Below are 25,193 nucleotides of genomic sequence, written 5' to 3'. Positions count from 1 at the left end.
ATTAGGAATAATGGATGGGACAATTCAAAAGGGCAAGTTTAAGCTTGATGTAGGAAAAGACTTTCTAACAATTGAAGCTATGCAATAGCCAAATGAGCTACCACAGAAGGTAGTGGCTTTCCTTTTACTAAAGGTCTTCAGACAAATGCTAGATACTCACTTTGGGATTATGTTGTCTGGGGGATTTGTCTTTTGATTAGAGTCAACTGTCCAACCCAGAAATACTGTGATGCTGTAAACAAAATGAGTCTCCTTGCTTCTTATTGCTAACTCAGTGGCTACACTTTGAAAATTCCATCTTGAATGAAAGGGGTGTAGAAATTTTTTCTTTTGTTTCTTTGTTTTCTCTTTCAGTTGATGAAAATTGTGAATGAAATGTGCCCAAATATCACAAGGATTTACAATATTGGCAAAAGCTACCAAGGGCTGAAGTTATATGCTGTGGAAATCTCTGACAACCCAGGAGAGCACGAAGTTGGTTAGAAATATATGGCTTTATGAAATATATGTAGCTTTCATAGATACCACCTTAGATGAAGGAAGAATTTTGTGACTTTAAACAGTTGCCAGCCAGTTGTAAAAAAAAATTTAGACCATGAATAAGTTTACAATATGTCTTTATTATTGTCATGAATGTTTTTCACAAAAGTGAAAACAGTTTGTTCCAATAGCCATGCAGGCAGCTGAAACAGGTGCTCTAAAGCACTTAAAGCTTAGTCAGATATCAAAGAGGCCAAGGTCCTCCACTGCATCCTGGGCCATTACCAGCCATCCTGGCTTTTGTCTTGCCACTGGACTTCAATGACTCTGAAAGAGAGACTGAGGCAACTCTGCCTCATTTAAATCCAGTTCATGCATGAGTCAAAACATCACCCCATGATGTTATTGGTCCTTTTAGAAAATGAAGTATAAACAACAACAGTTATTGATTTGGTAAACTTAGATATAAATTCACAGATAGATAGAGAAAAAGATCCAGCAGGACCTGCCCGGTTAGAAAGGCTTAAAGATAGAGATTATAAGTCTCAATGGAGGACCAACCCAGCTGAGATCATAGAGGATCATCACAGGTTTGGCTACTTGGTGATTAATTTTTTGGCAACTCGCTAAACACTGTATTCTAGAGCAGGGGTATTTTCAGTCTTATTGGCTGACTCTTTGGCAAAACCACTGCTTTTGAGCAAACATTCTCCTGAGCAAAAAACACCCCATAGTCCTTAAACTCATTTTGCAAGTGAGAGAATCGAGTCAGTGCCTTTCCCAGGGTCTCACAGCTGGTAAGTGTCTGAGGCAGAGTTTGAACTGGAGTCATCCTGACTCCAGCTCCAGTACTTTTATTTACTGTGCTAACTCACTGCCTGGGATAATGAAAAAAACTCTGGATTTGAAGTCAGAACCTTGGGTTCAAACTCCAGTCTGCCGCCATCTAGCTTTGCAACTTTGGGCAAGCCTTCATCTCCACTTCCTCATCAGCTTATAGATACTATTCTATGTGTTGCCGTGTATGTTATGTATATCCACATGGATCTGTACAGATGTGACTCACAGGGAGGAATCAGTAACTACCTCTAGTTTCTGGCACTCATCCTTCTCCAAGGGAGGCTTTGATTCCTGTTAGGAGGCAAGACAGGGACTTGGCCTTAGAGGCTGACCCTTCTGATTTCCTCACAGAAAGGGTGCTGGTCGAGAATTATACCTGTTTGCCCTTCCTAAATATTGTCAGTCTATGAGAAATATTTTTAGGTTCAAGTTATACTCCTAACTGCTATCCTTTAATGGAATAGCATCCCTCCCCACCAAATACTGGTTTCACCAAGGCTACACATAGTGAATGTTATTTATAAACTAGGAATCTGGATTCCAGAGCATCAGTTATTTGCCTAGGATCACCTAGGAGACTTCTTGTAATGTCAGGACTAGAATTCAAGGTCTCTTTGCTCCCAGTCCAGGCACCTTGGTTCAGTGGAAGGGGCATTGGATTTGAGCCCCTTGTTACATATTAGCTGTGCAACCTGGAGCAATCCACTCTATCCTTCTCAATCTTATTATTTTTTTCAGCTACAAGCTGGGTATCACAACACTTAGACTACCTACCTGTAGAACTGTTGGGAGGATTATTTGACCTTCACAACATCTACTAATGTATGAAAAAAAAACCCTGTACCTTAAAGCCATATATAAAGGTCAGCTATAATAGCAGGGGTGATAAAAGATTATTGCAATAATAAAATGGCATCATGTATGGAAAGTACTTAAAGTACTGTATAACTATCAGCTATTATTATTTATTAACCTCCTCATTATTATTATTTTTATCCCACAATTCATTAAATATATTTGATTGGGAATGATGTACAAGCTTGTATTTCACTATTTGCATCCCATATTTGTATTTATACTTTCTATTCCTTTGAGTAAAGGTGAACCAGAATTCCGCTATATAGCAGGGGCACACGGGAATGAGGTGCTTGGACGAGAACTCATGCTTTTATTGATGCAGTTTCTGTGCCAAGAATATAGGGCTGGGAACCCACGGATCATCCGACTCATTGAAGACACCCGGATTCACCTTCTTCCTTCTGCCAATCCAGATGGTTATGAGAAAGCTTATGAAGTGGTAATGTCATTTCCGTCCTGTCATGGTTCTGCTTTATCTTTTCTGAAAGAATTAGTGTACAGTTAAATGATATCCCACATTATGCAAAAACTTCCCCTTTTAAATGTATCCCCCTCCTCTCATATAAATTCCTCATTGGAGAATCCTAAGAGCTTACAAGAGGGACAGCCCAGCAGTTAAAAATCCCAGTGTCCCAGGGAGAAAGATATATAGAACAGTCAAGTTAGGAAAGTGAATGTGTATCAGTCAAAATGCCAGCTTTGATTTTGTAGGCTTTCCTTTTAATGTTTATAAATGGAAACAACTTTTCTATTGGAGATTTTCTGTGATATTTGTTAAGGCTAGGCAGAGAAAGTCTATTAAAATGGCAATTTGCATTTTGGCAAAGCATCACTAGTGTACATTGTATTAATCTACCTTAAATATCCCTCCTAGATTAATCTTGAAAATACTTCGTACTGGGATGACTGCCTTGTTAGAAACAAAACAAAATAAATTCTCTATGGCTTCCTGTTCCTCATAGAATTAAATCCAAAGTTCTTGTCTTGGCATCCATGGGCCTTTAGAATCTTATTACAATCTAACTTTCTAGCTTTATGTTCTACTACTCTACTAACTCTCTCGAGCCATTCTTGTTTAGGATCCTGTTTTTTTGAGAAATATTAACAAACAATTAACCAAAACAACAAGCCTTTTCCTTTTCTGTTTTTTCATATCATTACTCCTCCCACACACACCCCCCCTATGTAGTGTCCTCCCAGATTTTTCTTCTTTTGAAATCCTCTTTTCGTGTCAGAGGAATCTCTTTAATATTCTGTGAGGAAAGTATGCTCATCCCTGACCTTGTAAAAGTGTTCATATTTTCAGAGTTAGGGTTAAGGATACCTTTTCCTTTGATAACTGTAAGCAAGGTTAGTCAGGTACCATGTCCTCACTGAAAAGACTATATATATACTGGTATTTTCCCTAGCTCCCTCCTTTTAGGTACTTCACTGACTACTTTTGAGTCAGAAGAGGGTAGACTTTTTTCTCAAGGATTTCCACTAAAATTCTCCTCCAAAACCTCATCTCCTGGAGGAGATCAAGGCATCTCACTATATCAAAAGCATGAAGACTTTGACAGGTCCTCCTAAGTATGGCCCCAGTTATGTGAATCAATGATGTGAAACTCAGAAGCAGGGTCACTAAAGCACATATAAGGATCCCTGTAGGCTGCATATTAACTTAGAAAGGAACATACTAATGTTATCTATGCTCTATCATATATTTTGCATTTTGTTAAATATTCCCCAATTGCATATCATAGACCACTATGTGTTTGATAGCTCTGGACCATAGAAGTCGTCAAACAAATGAGTCATGTAAAGTGCTTTGCTTAAAATTCTATGCTACTGATTGTTATTATCATATTATTCAAATTTAAAGAGCCTTATCATTAGAGATTGACTCAACTGTGATATTTTGGCCATGGTACCTCTAGAAGCTCATGTATAGGCAGCCAGGTAGTGTAATGGAGAGATCTATGGACTTGAAGTCAGTGAGAGAAATTATTATTTTACTGTTATATTAATAACCAATTATTAAAATGGGATTCAGTCTTTTCTCCTTAATTCCCTTATTAGGGCCCAGTTTTTGTTAAAAAGTCAATTTCTGAAGGACAATCAACAATTTGTTAGAATTGTGACCATGTGGAATCATTTGATTATGATTACCAACTGTAGATCCATAAAGTTGTTTCTGTTTATTGTCCCTGAATATTCTCCAGTGGAGCATGCCATCATGGGGAAATGCAGAGGTACAGCACAAATCTGAGTTTGCATGATGAGTATGATCTTACCACAATGGAAACCTTGTCTTACAAAATATGAGTTCATATTCTGAAATTGTCTCCCAGGGCTCTGAATTGGGAGGATGGTCTCTGGGACGTTGGACCCATGATGGTATTGATATCAACAACAATTTTCCAGATTTAAATACTATGCTTTGGGAAGCTGAGGACCGTCGGAATTTCCCAAGGAAAGTCCCCAATCATCACATTCCAATACCTGAATGGTTTCTATCTGAAAATGCAACGGTAAGTCAAAATAACTCATAAGCAAAAAAATGACAGATAACCCAAATCAACGTGGATTTGTAGGCAGAAAAGGTCCAAGTGAAATGAAAAGTCATTTTAAATAGTAAAGAATAGACCTTTTTCCAGGTTGTTTTTAAAGAATAAATGTGACTCTAGATGAGAAATACATTTACAAACAATTTCTTGGCATAGTGTTACATGAGAAGAGTGTTTAATTGTATTTCTTATATTTAATTTTAATTTAGTTATATAATTATATTATATTCATTATGTGTCATAAATAGAAATGTCAATCCTCAAGTTTGAAAGTAACTTTTTTTCAACTATTATTGTTGACATATTGTTGTCACTGGTGCTACTAGAATCAAAGATTTGGGGGCCTACCTCCTTAATAACTAGAAAGAATTTGCCTTCACTTTAATTAACTCCATCAGCTTATGGCCAGTAGTCTGTTGTAAGAAAACAAATATGGAATTAGATCATTAATTTTTTCACAGGCACAGAATACTTAATAAGAGAAATTATTCTCACCTAATATGTAAATTTCATCCATATGCTTTTTCCATTGTCTGAATTCTTATTACTTTCCCACTATTATCTATCAGACTCTTCCCCATCCTAAAAGCTCAGGTCAAGTCCTTTCTGGAACTCCTTGCCCTAATCTTTCTTTTCATTAAACTCCTGTAGGCCTGCCCTGAATTACTCATTTAAAAATGTCAATTTTTACCTACTACTGTGATTTTTTTGGTAACTATTTATGCTCCCCTCTTTTCTATCTCCTGCAACATGGATTATAAACTAATATTCTTTGTATAGTAAAGCATGGTATCAGGGCTGATTAACTGGTTGAACTATATAATGGGTCAACATTATTAATATCTTCTTTGAGTTTTTGACATCATAAAAATTTATTTCTAATATACTCAATTTTCTTAATGACACTTCTATAAGTCACAATGGGAAAGGGAACAGGATTTTTTTTTCTATTTAGCTTCTACTTTGAAAATTCTTTACCTTTTCATAAGCTGTTATATTGTTAGGAATGAAAGGAATGCTAGCTGAATGACACAAATATGATTTATAGAGCTAATCCCCCCTTACTGGGATTCCGTCATGACAGGAAACACAAAAAAACCTGCATTCCATGGGTGGGTGGGTTTTTTTGCTTTTGTTTCTGAGGGGATAGTGATGAAATCTTTAGCTGGTATGTCTTTCTCTGTATAGTAATGAATTGTAGAATGTCATCTTAAGGGTTTATTTATTTTTGTCAGTATTTTTACGTCTTGATTTGGATTTTAAAAGAGAGATGGTTTCAATATATCACCTTACAATTGTATGGGAGTTCATAACAAGAAACATAAATCCTCAGATTAGAGCGTGTCACTTAATTACTACTTATTATTGTCTTAATGACTTGGTGTAAAAAAGTTCAAAATTCTCTAGATAGATCTTAAAACATGAAACATTTCCATATCACAACAATAAAAAGCAGAAGAATAAATTTGGAGCCAAATGAAAGATAATTACAGGATTTGGCAGAGAACTTGCAAGAATCATTAAAGGACAAAAAATGAAATAAGCTAATGATGTACTAGCCTTTTCTTCCTCTGATTACTGCAAATCAGTAATCTCTAAGTATTTACCTGAGTTTACTGCTTCCCATGCACCCCAAAAAGTGAATTCCTGTTAAACTTTTATCAGCTCTCTCCTCTCCAAGATGCTTTAAATATATGATTTCAAACTGAAATAGAAAAGGACCAACATACATAAGCATCTCTTTGGGTGGCATCTGACTTAGAAAGCTTATATTGACATTATCTGTGTCCTATTGTATTTTTGTTTGTTTTGTTAAATGTTTCTCAATTGCATTTTAATCTGACTGGAACTATTGGCAGGAACTCTGTATTTGACACCTTTGCTTTTGGTGGGTTTTTAAAAATTCATTTGGGTTATTTTTTTGTTTTGTTTTGTTTTGTTGTTTACTGAGGGAAGGAATACCTTTTTCTCCCAAAGACTGATCCTATGTTTTTTTTTCTGAAAACCAAGTAAAAGTCTATTTACTCAGTGTGTTGGGTAGTGAGTGACTGAAACACCATTTGGTGCCTTTGGTGGGTAAGGTCCATTCCATCCTTCTAAAACACCACAAGGACAGCATATGTTATCTACCAAGTGAAGAACTAGAAGAATCCAGAGTTGTTGAGAATATAATATCAAGCATTGTGATCATAACAAAGGAAAGTAAGGTAGATTTAGATGAAGAAGGAACTGTATGGGTCATCTAGTCTTAATTCTTATATCTGATGTGGGATTCATATCCAGAGTTTCCTGAGTAGCAAAAGCTAGAGACATTCCGCCAGCATAAATGGGTTAAACATAATTGAAAAGGAAAAACAGAGTGATTAGATGAGAGTTTTCAGCTCAATTTGACATGCTTTTATTGAGCCAATGATGTTGTAAAGTATTACAGATAGAAAAAAAAGCACTGATGGGGTCAGGAAAGACTTACCCTACTAGATGACCCTAAAGCAAAGGAAGCTAAAGATTCTGAGAGTTGGATATGAAGGAATGAGTGAAAGCATGGAGGACAACTTTTGAGAAAGCACAGGGATGGGAGATGGAAGGTGGAATGCCAAGTTCAGAAGCAACAATTAGGCTCATGTGGCTGAAAGATAAAGTTCATGAAGGAGAGTTCTAGACAGTAGTCTGGAAAAGTAGACTGAGCCCAGACTGAGATGGGTTTCAGTGTCATAAAGGGTTTCCATTTTTTCTGGAGTCAATAGCAAGCCAGTGAAGATTTTGAGGAGAGGAGTCAAAATGGTTGGGTCTGTGCTTTTGGAAGACTGATCTGACAGCTGTGTGGAAGATTGGTTGAAAAGGGAAAATGTTGTAAGCAGGGACACACTTAGTCATTTGAGTAAAAGGTGATAAAGAAATGAACTAAGGAGGTGGTCATATGTGTGGCTAGAGGTAGACAGACATGTTTGGGAGGTAGAATAGACAGGATTCAGAAACTTATCAGATACGGGAGGCAAAAGGAAAGGGGAGTCAAAGATAACTTAAGGGTGGCAAACATGGATGACAAGAAAATTCGTGGTGCCTTCAATAGAAATGGAGGAGCTCGAAAGAGGGGTTGGATTTGGGGAAAGGATAATGATTTCTATTTCCTACATGCTGAGTTTAAGATGTTGATGGAACATCCAGGTAAGAGACAATGTGGTTATGCAAGACTGACATACAGGATAGAGGTCAAGGCTGTGTTTCGGAGCCCTCTGCTCAGAACTAATAATTGAATCCCTGGAGGTCAATGAAATTGCTATCAAAGAGAAATGAACAGGAGGACCAGGAGAGAGTTTTAGGGAATACTTACAGTGAAGGACTTGGAGATGAATGAGGAACCAACAGAGGAGACTGAAAGGGAGCCGTCTCTAGGTAAGAGAAGAACCAGGACAAAGCAGTGTCAAGAAAGTAGAGGGAGTATCCCATGAGGCATATGTCACAATATTAGATCATCAGGGATAGGCCAAATAAAATGAAAACTGAGGAAAGGGCCATCAGAGTTGGCATTAATAAGTAACCTTGAAGAAAACACTTTCCGTGAACTTCAAGAATCAAAAGCTAGATTTGCAAGGTGTGGAGAGGTAAGAGAATGAACGTGTTAATAGCATTTTCTAGGAATTTGACTATGAACATAAGGAGAGATGTAAAATTTAAGCAAATGGCAGAGTTAAATTAGAAAAAGATAATTTAAAGGTTGGGAGAAAGACATTAGGGAAGGAAACAATAGATAAGGAGAAAATGGGGGAAAGAGGGAGGAGGAGGGGAAGAAAGAGAGAAGAGAAAGAGAAAAAGAGAGAAAGAAAGAAATAGGAAGAGGGGAAGGGGAAGGAGAGGGAAAGAGAGGTAGGGAGGGTGAATGAATGATCAAGGAGGGAAGTTTCTTCTGGAAGAAAGGGATGTGGGATCAGGGGCAGAAGTAGAGGTGTTGACCTTGTTCTGGCAACATACAATCTCTTCTTCAAAGACTATGACTAGGGAGGAGAGACTATGAAGCAGTATAGAAGGATTTGAGGTGTGGAATAAGGAAATAGGAATTTCTCAGTGGAAGATTTTGGTTTTCTCAGTAAATTAAGGTTTAAGTAGCAAAAGAAAGCACAGGGAAGTGGTGAAGGAAAGAGGAAGGAACCAAGCATTTATTAAGAACCTATGAGTCAGGAAGAGTGCTAAGACAACCTTGGGAGATAGGTGCTATTACTATCCCCATTTTATAGTTGAGAAAACTGACGCAGTTTCCTGAGGTTACGTGGCTTTCCTAAAGTCTAACTCAGGTCTTCATAACTCCAGGCCAAGCACCAAACCCTGTACCATGTAGCTGCCTAGCTATGTAACATGAGTAGATGACGAAACAAGAGACAATTTGGAATAGAACAAGTGAGGGCTGTGTGTTGAAGGGGAGGGAATAGGAAGACTATATGAATTCATGAATCCTTCTTCAAAGGGTCCTCCAATCATAGTTATGTTTAATAGCATGTATGGTTCTTATATTCTGTTCTCCTAAATTGGATAAATTAATCAGAACAGGATGGGATTAAATGCAATAATTTTCTGTCAACCATTGACCCTAAGGCAGTATGATACAGTGGATAAGGCCCAGGATTTGTACTCAGGAAGTGTACTTCATACACTTACTAGTCAGGTAATCCTTATCTCCCTTATTTTGCTCATCTCTCAGATGAGGAGACTTGACTCAGTGACTTCTCAAATCCAATCCAGCTCTAAATATATGATCCTGTGATTCACATTAAACTGACTTTGTGGTACAAGTAACTGTAATGATATCAAGTTGTCTTTCTTCTTCTTTATATTAAGGTGGCCGTTGAGACAAGGGCAATAATAGCCTGGATGGAAAAAATTCCATTTGTGCTGGGAGGTAATTTACAGGGAGGAGAATTGGTGGTGGCATACCCATATGATATGGTCCGATCATTATGGAAGACCCAGGAGCAGACACCTACCCCTGATGATCACGTATTCCGATGGCTGGCCTACTCCTACGCATCAACCCACCGGCTCATGACAGATGCCCGGAGAAGAGTGTGCCACACTGAAGATTTTCAGAAAGAGGATGGGACTGTGAATGGAGCTTCTTGGCATACTGTTGCTGGAAGTAAGAACCTGGTAGAAGCTTTGCCCCAAATTATCATATAATCAGTTGAGCTGGGCCTGAAGCTTTGCACTCGTGTATCAAATCCCTTTTAGTCATTTTTGTTCAGTCTTTTCTTGTTCAAAGACTTAAGTGGCTTCCATTTGTCATCCGTTGCCATTCTACCATGCATCCCAGGAAGTGGTCCTAAATCAATCTCTCTCTCTCTCTCTCTCTCTCTCTCTCTCTCTCTCTCTCTCTCTCCTTCACATGGTTTCAGGTCTTAAGAGCATAGATTTAGGAATTCTTCAGGCTTTTTTAAAAATACTGTTTCAAGATGTGTCATATTTAACTCACTTTAGATCCTTTCATGCATCAGAATCTTTAGCATATCACATTTTTGTGGCTGTCTTCTCTTACTTTACCTTATTTCCTTCTTCTCTACATAGAGTTAAGGAGTAGGATTGGCCTTGTGATCTCATTAAAGCCCCTCTGCACGAGGGGCTTAAGGAGCTTAACTGACTTGTTGAGTGTCACCCGGATTTACACTGTTCCATGGTGCTTCTTTCTTGTAAAAAATCTAAGTTGGTTTAGATTTAAAAATCAGAATTGGTTCCTTTGACTGAGTTACACCTCAGTTCCCTGAAACAAAACTGAATGCATTTAAAAACCTGATTAAATCAAATGAGTCTATGAGATGGGTGTTAGTTTTATGTCTTAACATTCACATTATAAAATGCTTCCACTGTCACTTAATATTTTTAGTGTCTCCAAATTCTTTAGTCTCAGACTTTTGAATTAGCTCTATCAATCAACCAAGGGTCAAGCATTCATTAAGGGCCTACTATATACCTAACACTGGGCTAGATCCTGGAGATATAAAGACAAAAATGAAATAACTCCTGCCCTCAAGGTACTTCCATTCCTATTCAGGCTAAATAGCATTACCTTTGTCTCTCCTAAACCTCTTCCTAATGTTTTCTCATTTTGAAAATAAAAACCATACACTTTCCTGAGACAGATAGTTTGCTAGCTTTGGCTGCCATAAATTGCATCGGCAACCCGGGGCAAAGAAATCAAGTTAAGATATGCTACATTTCTCTAAGGGCCTTTGCATAGGCCAGCTCTTTCTTATATCATTGACTGTCCCCTGTTTATGTAGCTACTTTGACCCAGAATATGCAAAGCACAAGACATGAAGCCAAAAGACTATCTGGGTTCAAGCCATTTCTCTGCCTTGTGCTAGCTGTGTGACCTTAACCAAATCTATTCACTAAACTACTCAACCGCAATTTTTTTAAATGTAAATGGTAAAACTTGAACTATCTTCTTTGGAGGGAAACTTAGCACAGTGTTTGGTACATAGAAGACACAATCAATGCTTATTGACTGACTTATTGATGGACTGAGGGCTCCTCTAGGGGTCAGGTGAGCCAGTGTGAAAGTCTGGTACATTACAAATGTAAATTATTTTCTTTTTATTGATGACCAAATTTTTGGTGAATTAGACAAGTGATGATTGCAAAAAACACAGTAATAGCAGGGTTTCTGTTCAGTGCCTGTACTTACTTATTGAGGTATAGTATGGCAAGGTGACTGGACAGATAGCCTTGGAATCAGGGAGTCTTGGGTTTGAATCCTGTCTCATACAATGCTGTGCATCCCTAAGCATGTCACTGTCTCTGAACTTTAGTCCCCTCATCTATGAAATGGAGATAGTAATAGCAAGGGTTGTTGTTAGAATTTAATGAGATGTTCATATAGTGCATTTGAAAGCTATAGTAATATACAGGGTATACTCAAAGTCAGGGTATTTCAACTATCAAAGTTTAAAACTGCACTAAAACTTTTGGGACACCCTGTAGATACAAACAATTGCTCTTATTACTCCCAGAGGAGGGAGTACTCAGAAACCAGAGTATTCTTCTCATTGCCCTACTATTTTAAAGTTTCAGCTTTGATATGGCTATAGAGTTTACAACTGCTCTCAGGGAAAGAAAAACAGCATTTGGCAGTACCATTTCCTGCCTGAATAAAATAGTTGTTTACTTACTGTTGGTGATAAAAATTATCTCTTATCTGGGATTCACTGTGCACAGAAAGCTTTCACTGATATATTAGATAATATCCATACCAACCTCATTAGATTTTGAGAGAAAATAGTTTGTAAACCTGAAGGTGCAGTAGAAATGTGAACTGTGGCTATGTTATATTTATATGATATTCCAATGTTATTGTTAATTTTTAATAATATTATTGTGTCTTAGTAAATATTTATATTACGTATCGTTAGATGTGATTACTTTCTCATTTGATAGGCTCCTTCTTCATAGTAACCTTGTGAGGCAGATATTTTCCTATTTTACACCTGAGAAAACCGAGGCTTAGAGGTATGATGGTTCGACCAGGGTTATACAGCTAATAATCAGCAAGGCTCCTTTTCAATGCTATGGCTCTTGACTCCAGGTCCAGGACATTTTCGACTAAATCATAGCTGTCTTTGCCAAGTCCTGGCATTTTATCCCGTGCCATCCTCTCCTTCCATGTAGAGCCAAAAAAATAAAATTTTAACTATGATGCACAGGGAGAATAGATATTAAAAAATACCATCCTCCTTATATTAAAGAGGTGAGGGAGTACTATGGCAAAATGCTCCATACATTGTCAGATATAGATACTGCTTAACTGTTTTGTATATTTTTAAATGAAAGACTCTATGAGAAGAGCAAAAAGAGTTCATAAGGCACATTAAAAAAATTGGAAAAGAATCAAGGGTTAACCCATTTCTGTCACTAACATTTCATTGTGACAAAAACCACAAAACCACACCCTACCACCAATTTAAAAAGCTTCGGTCAAAAGACCAGACCCACTTTTTAACAGTCAGTATGTTCCTTGATCTCTATAAGTACCATGACTTTTCTGCAGCAGGCAGCAGGACAGCCAGACTGGCCAATGCAGAGTCAATAGTAACATTTTTAAGTCAACTACTGTATGACCAGTCTAGGTGGCATTTGGGCTTTTAACCAGTTTGACTTTCCATTTATTTCATTGACTTCCTTTCCAAGTTGAGGGGTGGGGGTGGCAGGAGAAGAGAGGAGGGGTCCAGTCTTTTTAATCACTCTTCTTCCTGGTGATATAATGAGGTCTGCAGAATCATTTCACTGGAGATTAATGAAATGGTATTTCTAATTTCCTGCCCTTCTCCTTCCCCTCCCACTCTCCCTTCCTCATGCTCTTTACTTCTGCTTTCATATTTCTGAGCAGTGACCTGACAGGCATTAGTTAATGAGTGGTAGGTAAACTGTCAATTAAAAAAGTAAAGTTGCTTCAGGGTTCAGTAAGCTTCTAAATATATATTACAGGGTAGATACTTGCCTTGAACCTGCCTACGTGTGAATATCATCAGTTCATTGTTCCCTGTTATCTCTGTGTTGTAAAATTCTGTGGCGTGATACCATCTGAGTCACAGATCCTTAAGAAATGTTGGATTCTGTGTTTCATATTGAACTTGGGGACAAGAGAGGGATTTCAGTCAAATGCAGAGCACAAAAGAGTGTCTCACCACCCTTAGCCAATACCCAAGGATTATGAGGAACTATCTGGGTCAAAAGCCATCTCTGTTTCCACCCAGGCTCATGTAGAAAATAATTTTTGCTTCTGGAAGCAGTTATCTTGGAAAGGCACAAAATGACACATTGCAGAAACCGGGGACAGAGATAAAATGATCACATCCTCTTATGATTCAATCCAATTCTTGATCATTTGGTTAGAGCACTGCAGGTGATGATGAAGGACCCTCATTAGAGATGGGAGTGCTCATTGTCCAAATTTAGCATTTTCAGAGCATTTACAAATTATATCACAGCTACTCACAAGGACCCTATGAAGTAGGATGATAATAGCCATCTCATTTTATTGGTATGTTGAGAATAGCAATCAGCTTATTCTGCATACAGTGCTGTATTTGGAAGGAAATACCTAAGTTTTAGTGCTGGGCTTGCCACCTACTAGTCATGGGACTGCCAACAAGTCCTTTAAAATCTTTGAGACTCAGTTTCCCATCACAAAAGGGAGATGAGAATGTTTGCTCTACCCATTGGTTAGTAATAGCCTGGGGACAGAAAAGGTAGGATACATACATTTGTGTTTATAAGTGCTTTATGACTATAAAGCCCAATAAAATGTAAGCCTTTTCACATTCATTATTAGTACAGTGCCAAAACATGTGCCTGACAACTGAGAAGTTTATTTGTCAGACAACTGGCTGTTTGTTGCTGTGGTCCCAAATGTGAGGCCTGACTGTTGGACTGTTGATCAACAAGAATTTATCAAACACTTGCTACGTACTAGACATGGTGCTAAGTGCCAGAGATACAGAAAAAAGCAAAAATCTCTGTCCTCAAGAAGCATACTTTATAGTGAGGAAGATGACATATAAATAACTAGATACATTTGAGATTTAGAGACATAAGAGAGACAGAAACAGAAACAGACGGAGGTAGAGAGAATGATGGGTAGACACAGAGAATGAGAGAGAATATAAAGAAGGGAAGGTATTAGCAACTGAAGGGAACTGGGAAAGGTTTCCTCCCATAGGTGAGCTAGGAAAACTAAAAGGTGGAGGTGAGGGGTCCGAGCCTTCCAAATAACACCGTTTTTTTGGGGGGTGGCAACTACCAGATCCAACCTTTGTCCATATAATCAAGTGCCTCTCTTAAATTATCTATGCATGATTTTGGCCTTGAATCATTGCTATTGCACCAATTTAACCTCTATCCACTTTTATGGGTGCCCTCTATCCCTGAAAGACATATGGGAGAGAAGGAGGTCTCTAATTCATTTCCACATGACAAATACACAAACCTAGTAGAGAGAGAATGGCATATTGAATCATCTCCTGCTTTGAAATACTTGGCCAGTTAGCATTTTCATAGTGCTGTTCTTGGCTGCAGAAAGCAGTGATCTTAAGCAGACGTGTTCCGATAGTGCACAATATTAATAATTTGGTGGTAATTGAGCCAGTATGAAGAACAGTACGAGGAGAAAGTGTTTGAGCCTGGTCCCAGTGGAAGGGAAAGTGCTAATGTGAAGCAACATATGCTGTGGGCTGAGACTTCAGTTTTTCCCCTGGTAACACACGTAACATAACATTGAACATCTGTGTTCTGTGAGGCCCCAAGTGACTCTGATTCCAGAGGCATCTGACAGCTTATAGAAGGAGGCCTCTTTTTGATCCCTACTGTTTGGCATCTTGACAAAACATTGTTCAGATGTGTGGTTGTTAAAGCTTTTGAAAGAAAAGAATGAAAATGTGGAGTACAGATTATACTCTTAATTCAATGTCCACTATGGGTTTTTACCCACTTATATTTGGTAACATTAATTTGATATGAGAATATTCCTTAAAGCCTACATGTGAAAACTAGCTCATTTGCAGTGACAGCTGAGGCCTGAACAAGTCCACAGGAAAACATGATTCAGGACGTTAAAAAAAAAAAAGAATCAAATTAATTTTAAAACCACAAACAATTATTTCATGGCAGAAAAAAGTGATTTAAAAAAGGAATCCATTTGAAAAACAATTTGAGTAAATGATAAGATGAAAAGCAGAAATTAAAGAAAATGTCTGAGTTAAAATGCAGTATTATTGTTTTATTAGCTTATTTTTAACATATTTTTCTTGCTATCCATAGAATAGCTTTTTTAAAAAAAAATACAGTTTGTCTTTATATCTCCTCTGATATTTTCTCTGGATGTGAGCAAATGGGCTGAATTCTGCATATGGGCTTGCATATGTATGTACTACACACACCCTCCTTCATTTGCATTGTATAATTGGTTCTTAATTTGGCCTCCCAGTTGTTCCAGTTTTTGATTCCTGTACCTCCTTGATAATTACAATTTCTCTTTGCGGCTACAATGAGGTCCCTCTGACTTCTCAAATGGTTGAGAACTGGGATGTTCTGATTAATCAGATACACTCAAAATCTAGAAACTGATCATAGATACCACACAGACTTACTCTATAACCAAAGACACTTTCCTTGTTCTACAAACTTCTGCTATTTCTCATTTTCCCTTCCTTTCCAATCTTTGTTTGTCCAGTCTTTTCAGTTCTTCTGTGCTAATGTAAACACTCCTTTTATGCTTTCTGGGCATTTTTTGTGGGTTGTTTTTTTTCTTTCCTGTCAAGGTGCTTTGTCCTGTCTTCAACCCTTCCCACCTTTTCTTGGTTCTGCACAGCAATGACATCACTTCCTGAAGTTTCTGACACTTTCCTTTAACATCTGCCCTTGGCCACTGTCCTTCTCCACCTACTATCATGGTGGTAGACACTAAAATAGAAGCTCTTAACCTTGTATCCTGGACCCTTTTGGCAGTCTGGTGAAGCTTATAGACTCATAAGAGCATTTAAAAATGTGTAAAATAAAAGACATTGGATTATGAAAGTAACTAATTACATATAAAAGAGGCAGCTAAGTGGCCCACTGGATAGAATCAGACTTGAAGTCAGAAAGACTTATCATCATGAGTTCAAGTCTGGCCTTAGACACTTACTAGCTGTGTGACCCTGAGCAAGTCACTTAACCCTGTTTGCCTCAGTCTCCTCATCTGCAAAATAAGCTGGAGAAAAAAAATGGCAAGCTCTTCCAGCATCTTTGCAAGAATACCCCACATAGGGTCAGAAAGAGTCGGACACAATTGAAACAAACAAAAAATAACAAGAGTTATCAAACTATTTTTTTTAAATTGATGGATGCCAAGCTAAGAAGCTTTCTTTTAACATGTAGAGATTTCTGGTGGCTCATACGCTAACAAATAGGTTAGTTACATGTCTATATGCTCTGCAATTTTACTGATGATTAATGTTAGGAATCAAGTTATAGAAAAGCCTTATTTCCTTACTAATGCCAGTTTGGACAATTTTTTAGTTAAAATCCTCTTTGCTTATATTGGCAGGTCTGAATGACTTCAGTTACCTTCACACAAATTGTTTTGAGTTGTCAATCTATGTGGGCTGTGATAAATATCCTCATGAGAGTGACCTACCTGAGGAATGGGAGAACAATCGTGAATCTTTGATAGTATTTATGGAACAGGTAAGAATTTTTTAAAGTTTTTCAGTACAAGATTTAGCAATGTCCTTTGAGGTGAAGGTAATTTTACCAGCTGAGTAGTTGAAAGGCAACTAATGACCCAAGTTTATACCAGGGTTACATCATTAAACATCTGATGCCTTAGACCAGTGATGCCAAACTCAAATGGAAATTAACTAATTGTACCTAAGAATCCCTGTGGACCATAGAAAGCCACATATTCACATTATGTGTGTGCTATTGTGTTTCTATTTGTTTTGTTTAATATTTCCCCATCACATTTTAGTCTGGTCTGGCTGCACTTGGGAACATTGTGGATCACGAGTGATGTGTTTGAAACCCCTAATTTAGACATGAAGAGAGGTGTTAGAGAAAAGATATATAAACTAAGGACTAATAAAGATTTTGAAGGAAAAGGGTTAAGTGTGAACATATCCTAAATTGTTTGATCATAATTTTATTTGGTTTAAAAGGAAGCTGGCTAGCTTTATTACAGCCAGTGGCAAGTTTGAAAATCTCACCCACAAGAAATCCTTTATTCGTGAAACAAGGACCTACCTGTACATACCCACATGGCTCCTCCTTAGATCCTGTTGCTGTAAACAAACATTGTGTTGTCAGATTAAGGTCTGCTGCAATAATAATGATGATAATAATTATGGTCTAATGGGGGGAGCTTGGGATTAAGTCAAGAAAATTTACATTCATTTTCCAATGTTGCTACTTGCTGACTGCAGGACTATGAGCAAATTGCTTCACATTCTGATCCTTATTTCCCATGTCTGTAAAAAGGCTATGAAACTGGTTGAGTAAGACATTCAGTGATGCGTATGAATTGTTGTTAACTTTCCCAGGCTCCTCCAGCAACAAAATTGTTTAGTTAAAATCTTCTTTTTTTAATCAAAAAAAATCAGAGGAGACTCACTTCAAGATGTCATTCGTATGGAAAGCCTTTAGAACAGAATGATAGACTATCCACAATGCTGTAAAGCCCTCAGAGATCATCCAGGCCAGTCCTCTCATTCTACACATTGTGGAAACTGAGTTCTAGAAAGGAAATGCGACTTATCTAGGCTCATAAAACTCATAAGGGATAGAACTAGGATTAAAAGTCCAAGTCTAGTGCTTTGTCTCATACAGTCAGCTAGGTACACAGTAGACAGAGCTCTAAACTTATCAATCAAGAAGGCCTGAGTTTGAATCCTGCCTCAGGAACAGCTGTGTGACACTGGGCAAGTCATTTAGCCTATCGGAGGAAGCTAGCTTGTGGTGCAGTGGATAAGTGCTGATCCCGGAGTCAGGAAAAGGTGAGTTCAATCTAGTCTAAGACGTTTATTAGCTATGTGACCGTGGAGGAGTCACTTCACCTATTTGCCTCAGTTTCCTCAGCTGGAGAAAGAGGATAATAAGAGCCCTAACCTCTCAGGGTTATTGTGAGGATCAAATGAGGTGATGCTTGCAAAAAGCACTTAGCACAGGGCCTTAATGGTAAAACAAGGGAATTAAATAGGATTAGTAATGACATCTAGCTCCCAGTTATTTTAAAGCGCAAATGAGTATATATACTCACACATATATACATAATGTGTGCGTGCATGTGCACATACATGTATATATGTGCACATGCACATATGAATGTGTGTGTACATGTATGCATATGTGTGTTTATGTAAAGTGTTTTCCAATCTTGAAGTTCTATATGCTGAAATATTAGCCAATATCATTGTACACGCTGCAGCTTCCCCCAAAGCTCTGCTGTTTCCTTTGGAAAACAGTTGAGTTCTCCTTGGCAGTGTTCATGCCATTTTTCTATTATTTTGCTTAGTGCTGCAGGAGTTAACCTGTTTCTTTCTCCTATCCCGGAATTCCTTTGTGTTGGGAAATACTTTCATAGATTTCCTTCTGGCCTGTTTTTAATTGCAAGCATTTATTTAAAAAGAATAGAAAAAGAGTGGGCTAGTACTGACAGAAGAAACCTTTACCTTTCTGAAAATAAGGCCAGTAGTTTAACAAAAAATATTTTAAGTAAATAAAATAGCAAAGCAGTTTCCTTTCTGATAGATGAAATACTGTGGGCTTCCTACCATAAAAACATTTTCCAGTGTGAATAATGCTGTGGGGTTTTATAGAAAAATATGAGTTTAAAAGTCAAATGCCCATGTTTGGAAACATGCTTTGAAATTTTACATAATCTCGACTCCATTTATTAAGCTTAACCATATACATGAAAGTGATTTGAGGTCACTGGCTCTAATGATCCAATCATCTATTTTAATTGCTTGATTTTATCATGAAATGAATACATTAACATATGATTCACTAAACTTTATGTAATTTGCCATTTCCAAAGCATGTAGCCAGTGCCCTATTTTTGGTTTTCTACTACTATCTAGATATAAAAAATGAATATTGGGTGGAGGAAGGGAGTATAGACTAATCCAGAGCAGTCAGATGTGGAGCTGCAGTCTGTAATCCTGGGCACTGGGAAGGCTACCAGTACTGAATCGCTTGTGCTCAGGGGTTCTAAGGTGCAGTATGGCTATATTCAATCAGATGACCACATTAACAAGCAGCACCAATATGGTGAACTCCTGGGAACCAAGAGCCACCAGGCCACCTAAAAAGGGTAGAATCAGCCCAGGCTGGGTACTGAGAAGTTCAGAACTTCCATGCAAATCAGCAGTGAGTTCAGACCTGTAAAAGGCTGCTGCGGTCTCTGACTGAGACAGGGAGACCAATACTAAAAAAATAAGAGATAAAGCACTGATTATTGAGCCAAAGGACCTGGATTTGAATCCCAGAACTGCTGTTTAATAATTCTATAACCTTGGGGAAGTCATGAAATCTCTCTCAGCCTCAGTTTCCCCCTAGACAAAATGAAGGTTGAACTAAATTATTTATAAGGTTCCTATTGTCTCTAAATTCTGTAATCTCTAGAGCACTTTATATCATGGGGTGTATGGAGTGTTCAGACCGACTTGAGAATCAGAAGGACTCATCTTTGTGAGGTGTAATCTAACCTCAGACACTTACTAGATATGTGTTACTAGGTGAGTCCCTGTTCGCCTCAGTTTCCTTGTCTGTAAAATGAACTGGAGAAGCAAATGGCTAACCACTCCAGTATCTTTTGCTAAGAAAACCTCAAATGCGGTCATGAAGAGTTGAACATGTTAGAGGAATGGCTCAGCAAACTAGCATTGCCTTCTTAAGAGTTATAAAACTTGGCACTCAAGTCATGAACTTTGAGGAGAACTAGTTCTTGATAGCCTCTTCCTTCATTGGACAGTGTGGAGAGCAAGGAATTTACACTGGAATGTATCACTCCCCCAGCCCACACAACCTACTCCCTTGGGCTCTGCTCTGCCCTCAATTTGTGTTGAAGAGAAGTCCAGATTCTCCAAGTATTTTAAGGGCTATGATATTAGAGGAACTAGATTTGTTCTACTTTACCACTGGGGGCAGAACCAGGAGCTATAGGTGGAAGTTACTAAGATTCTGGGTCTATAGAAAAGGAAAAAGCAGAATCTTTCCAAAGCAAACCAAAAGTCCAAAAGTGAAATGGACCATTCCTGAAGGCTGTGAGTTCCATCTGATTAGAGGCCTTCAAATAGAGATGGATGGGGTGACCACTTGTTGAGAATCTTGAGGAGAGACTGTTTTTCAGGTACACATTGGGACAAATGGGTTCTTAGATCACTTTCAGCCTGGGAATATCGTTTGAGTGTAGTCATAAACTATAATAATTGAAGGGCTCCAAGATGCCATTTGCTCCCTCTTAAACTCGACCAAGAATCCCCTTTGTATCATCTCAAACAAGTAGTCATCTAGCTCTTGATGGACAACCCCATGCTTCCGGCAAGGGGGAACCTTGAAAAGTAGTTGGTACCTTTTTCTACCCTTTCATAGACACTCTTTAAAAAAAAAAAATGGAGTCTTATTTTCTCTTTTGTTATGCTTGGTTTTGTTTAGTTTTATTCATGATTTCTCCCAGTCATTTTAATTCTTCTCTGCAGCATCACTAATGTAAAAAAGTGCTTAATAAAAATGTTTCTGTAGAGCCCATATAAGATCGCATGCTGTCTTGGAGAGAGAGATGGAAGGGAAGGGGAGAAATTTAAAACTTTTGGAAGTGATTGTTGAAAATTGAAAACAAATAAATAAATAAATTTGAAAAAAATTAAACATAAAATATAATAAAAAAATAAAATAAAATAAAAATACAGTCTTGGTTCTACCTGTGTTAAGTATATTAGCTGAGTTATAGAATCACAGATAAAAAGTACCTTATAGTGCAGTTGGTTGAAACCCACTCATTTTTATTATTTTTTTAGAAAACTGTTTATTGATGTCTTTTGTTATTTTTTTACATTCCCGAAATTTTCCCCAATATCCCCTCCCACTCCTTCTCCCAGAGAGCCAGCTCATATAACAAATATTTTCAAGACAAAAAATAAGAAGGAAAGCAATATATTGACATTTGAAAACACATACAATGTGTCACATTTATCAGCCTCCAACCTCTGCAAAGGCGTGGAATGGGGGTATCTCTTCCTATCTCTTATTTTGAGCCATATTAGTTTTTTGTAATTTTTCAACATTCACTTTTTTGTGGTTGTTCTTTTTCGTTTCATTGCTTCAGTCACTGGGACAGCTCAGTGGTGCAGTGGATAGAGTATTGGGCCTGGAGTGAGGAAAACTCATCTTCTTGAGTTCAAATCTGACCTCATATTCTTGCTAGCTGTGTGATCCTAGGCAAGTCGCTTAACCCTATTTGCCTCAGTCTCCTCATCTGTAAAATGAGCTGGAGAAAGAAATGACAAACTACTCCAGTATCTTTGCCAAGAAAATCCCAAATTGGGTCATGGACAGTTGGATACCACTCAAAAACAACACATTGTTTGTTTGGCTCTACTTGCTTCACTCTGTATCAGTTCATTTAGATCTTTCCATACTTCCCTAGAGTCCCAATCATTTTGTTGATGGGGAAATGGAGGCCAAGAAAGGTGAAATCCTTTCTGCCCAAGGATCCTCAAAGAGAAACATACTTTCAGATTATAAGGTTTCACTGACTCTTTGCCGTTAAGTCTGTAAAGATGTAGGGAAGGAAGGAAGATTTAACAAAATTGATTCCTATAAATGTCTTATTTGTTTTCCATTTTCTACATATGTAACTCCTAATATGAACTTCTGGGTCCTTAATGAATGTATGGCTATTCATTTTTAGTACCTCAATGAGTGACTATTTTGCTTTAAGTACAGTGTAAGCAAACTCTGCTAAATGACCTTAAAGGACATAGAACAGTATTTTCTGAAACCAACAATTCCGGGATATACTGAGAATAAATAACAAGTCTTTTAAATTGTGTGACCATGTGAAAATTCTTAGCAGTGATTAGTCCTTAATTATCTCTAAATTATCACAGGATAGTTTCCCTTTTAAATTTCAGAAATTAATTTATTCTTTGGTCTTAAACCATATGACTATAATTGATAATCGTATTTTTTTTTTATTGAACAGGTTCATCGTGGCATCAAAGGCATAGTAAGAGATTCACATGGAAAAGGAATTCCAAACGCTGTCATTTCTGTGGAAGGTGTTAACCATGATATTCGAACAGGTACCAAGAAATACATTTATAAGCCTTGACTTCCATTAAGATATGCAATTTTCAAATTGTCTAATTGTGCAGAAACCATGAGAAACAAGATTTGTGATTAGGACAATAAATACCAAAACTGAATTCTCCTTTTCTCTTTCCCACCGTTGTATTTCATTTGGGTCCAACAGTCATTTTCTACTTTCTTGTTCATTCATCCCATTTCTTTCATTGAAGATAGAAAAGGAAGAGGGGAGAGAGGATTCACCAACAGATTTATTAAGCACCTAGGGACAGCTCAGTGGTGCAATGGATAGAGCACCAGTGCAGGAGTCAGGAGGACCTGAGTTCAAATCTCACCTCAGACACTTGACATCTCTAGCTGGGTCATCTCCAGTCATTCTGATGAATATCTAGTCACTGGATTCAGATGGCTCTGGAGGAGAAGTGAGGTTGGTGCAAGTCATGTCATTATTTCTCTGATGGCATGGTCTTTGGCAATGAAGGACAAACACCCACACATATTGAGCACCTACTACAAAATAATCATTGTGCTAGGAATATTGTGTGTGTGTGTGTGTGTTTGTATTTTCAAGCAACAAACATTTCACATACAATGTATTGTTATGTTTGTATAACTGCATTTCTGTCTACACAAATACACATAAACATACCTTGTGTAGCAATAGATATTCATATGTGCATCCCCAGATAGACTTGTAAGTCTTTTGCCTTTAAGGAGTTTAAAATCTGGCCCAGGAAAGTAAAGCATACACAGAAAAAAAGAACTAAACATATGGTAAGACATTAGAGGATTAGTACCAGATAGTGATTACTGAAGGAGTTCTGAGGGGTATTGAATCATGTTAAATTGAGATAAAGGTAAGACTTGATCTGGGCCTAAATGAAAATCTAGAATTTAGAGTGAGAAAGACAGAAGAGAATAGTGGCATGAGCAGAGGCAGGGAGGTATACTCCAGGTTTAGGATAAGTAAGCCAATTTACTCAAGACAAGGATTTGTGAAGGACCCTGATGGAACATTATATTGGAAAGATGTTGTAGCTGATAGCAAGGAGTTCATCGTAGTATCATAGATTTGAAGTTAGAAGGAACTTCAGAGGCCTAGAATGCTGAGACAGAGTTGTTTGGAATTTATTCTGTAACCAATGAGGAGCCACTGATTTTCTTTTCTTTCTTTTTTTTGAGCAGAAGATTGACATTATTAGAATTATATTCAAGGATGATTCAACTGGCTGCATTGTGCAGGATGGAACAGAGCAAGGGAGACAGTTACAGATACTTTAGGACCAAGTAAAATTGTTATGGCTCATATGTCAATGAATTATCAAATGTCATTCCTACTTGAATGTAGAGTTAGACTCCTTCCATACCACTGTTACTATGTGAGTGTGATGTGCAGAGAACTTAAGTTATTTACCTATGGTCACCTTTCTTCAGTCTGAAGTGGTTTTCCAACCAGGTCTTCCTGGGTTTAGGTTCAGTGCCCTGTCCTCTGTAACATGCTACTTCTCTGGGCTTTGAAGGAGTAGCAGAGGTGGTAGGGGAGGGCATTTCAAGTGTAGGCAACCACATGAGCCAAGACACGTCAGTGGGAAATTGGAAGATATGCTGAGAGAAAAACCAATAGAACAGTTAGAGATACCAATAGACAAGTAGAGTGGAGTTAGCTCTGAGGAAATTTCCTTGTAAGCGCTTTTGTCAGTGCAATTGAACTCATTCTAAAATGGACCATCTTGTACACCATCCAAAGGGTAAATCCCTGATTTACCTGATGTCCCAAAAGAATTTCAGTATAAAATTGATCTTTAAGGGATGCCCTGAGTTAGGGCAACAGGATAGCATGATGGCAGTATTTCTGGCAACAGCATCATTAGAAAACTGTACATAACATGCCCTCATAGCATCATAATAAATCAGTACCAGTCTGTGGATGATAAGGAGGACAAAGATAATGATAACAAAGCATGTGATTAGACTTCCAAGCCCTTCACAGCAGAGTGCCGTCCTATCTTTAGAGCATCATTGCATATTATTCCCCTTTACTCACACTATGATCTAACCATAGTGGGTCATTCTGTACCTCCCACATTGGCACTTCACCCCCATCATCTTCATGCCTTTGCTGTGGCTTCAGTGTCTGTCCCCTATGGCTGGAATGTATCCTCTCTTTCCTTCTTCCCCTTAAGACTCTTTAACTGCCTTCAAGGCTCAGCTCAGCTGCCACCTTCTTATGGAGCCTTTCCTGACCCCACAAAAAAATCCTCTTGCCCTCCTTCCAAAATTATCTTATATATGTCTTGGATGTAAAGAGAGAGATGTTGATATATTTAGGTAGGTTGTATGTTTTATCCCCGTTTACTACTCTAAAAAGTCTTGAAATGAAAGTCCCAATTTAAATTTTTCTTTGACTCTCCAGTCCTAAGCACAGGTACTGGCATATGTTGTTCAGTCAGTCAATTGTGTCTGACTCTTTGTGACCCCATGGATCATAGCACACCAATGCTTTCTGTGGAGTTTTCTTGGCAAAGGTTCTACGTTGGTTTGTCATTTCTTCTGCAGTGGATTAAGGCAAATAGAAATTAAGTGACTTGTCCAGGGTCACATAGTAAGTATACGAGGTGAGATTTGAACTCAGATCTTCCT

General features: G+C 37.9%; 1 protein-coding gene across 1 annotated transcript in view; it reads left to right on the top strand.

Moving 5' to 3' along the window:
* CPXM2 (carboxypeptidase X, M14 family member 2) overlaps positions 1 to 25,193 on the top strand; it is a 246,015-nt gene that overhangs the window by 203,821 nt on the left and 17,001 nt on the right. The window contains exons 8-13 of the mRNA XM_072624882.1: positions 355 to 478; positions 2,421 to 2,617; positions 4,512 to 4,691; positions 9,558 to 9,855; positions 16,795 to 16,934; positions 22,450 to 22,549. Coding sequence (XP_072480983.1) covers positions 355 to 478; positions 2,421 to 2,617; positions 4,512 to 4,691; positions 9,558 to 9,855; positions 16,795 to 16,934; positions 22,450 to 22,549 — 1,039 coding nt within the window. The remainder of the gene's footprint in view (positions 1 to 354; positions 479 to 2,420; positions 2,618 to 4,511; positions 4,692 to 9,557; positions 9,856 to 16,794; positions 16,935 to 22,449; positions 22,550 to 25,193) is intronic.

The sequence above is a fragment of the Notamacropus eugenii genome, chromosome 1, assembly GCF_028372415.1.
Source record: "Notamacropus eugenii isolate mMacEug1 chromosome 1, mMacEug1.pri_v2, whole genome shotgun sequence".
Taxonomy (NCBI): Eukaryota; Metazoa; Chordata; class Mammalia; order Diprotodontia; family Macropodidae; genus Notamacropus; species Notamacropus eugenii.
This window is presented reverse-complemented; position numbering and strand designations above follow the sequence as displayed.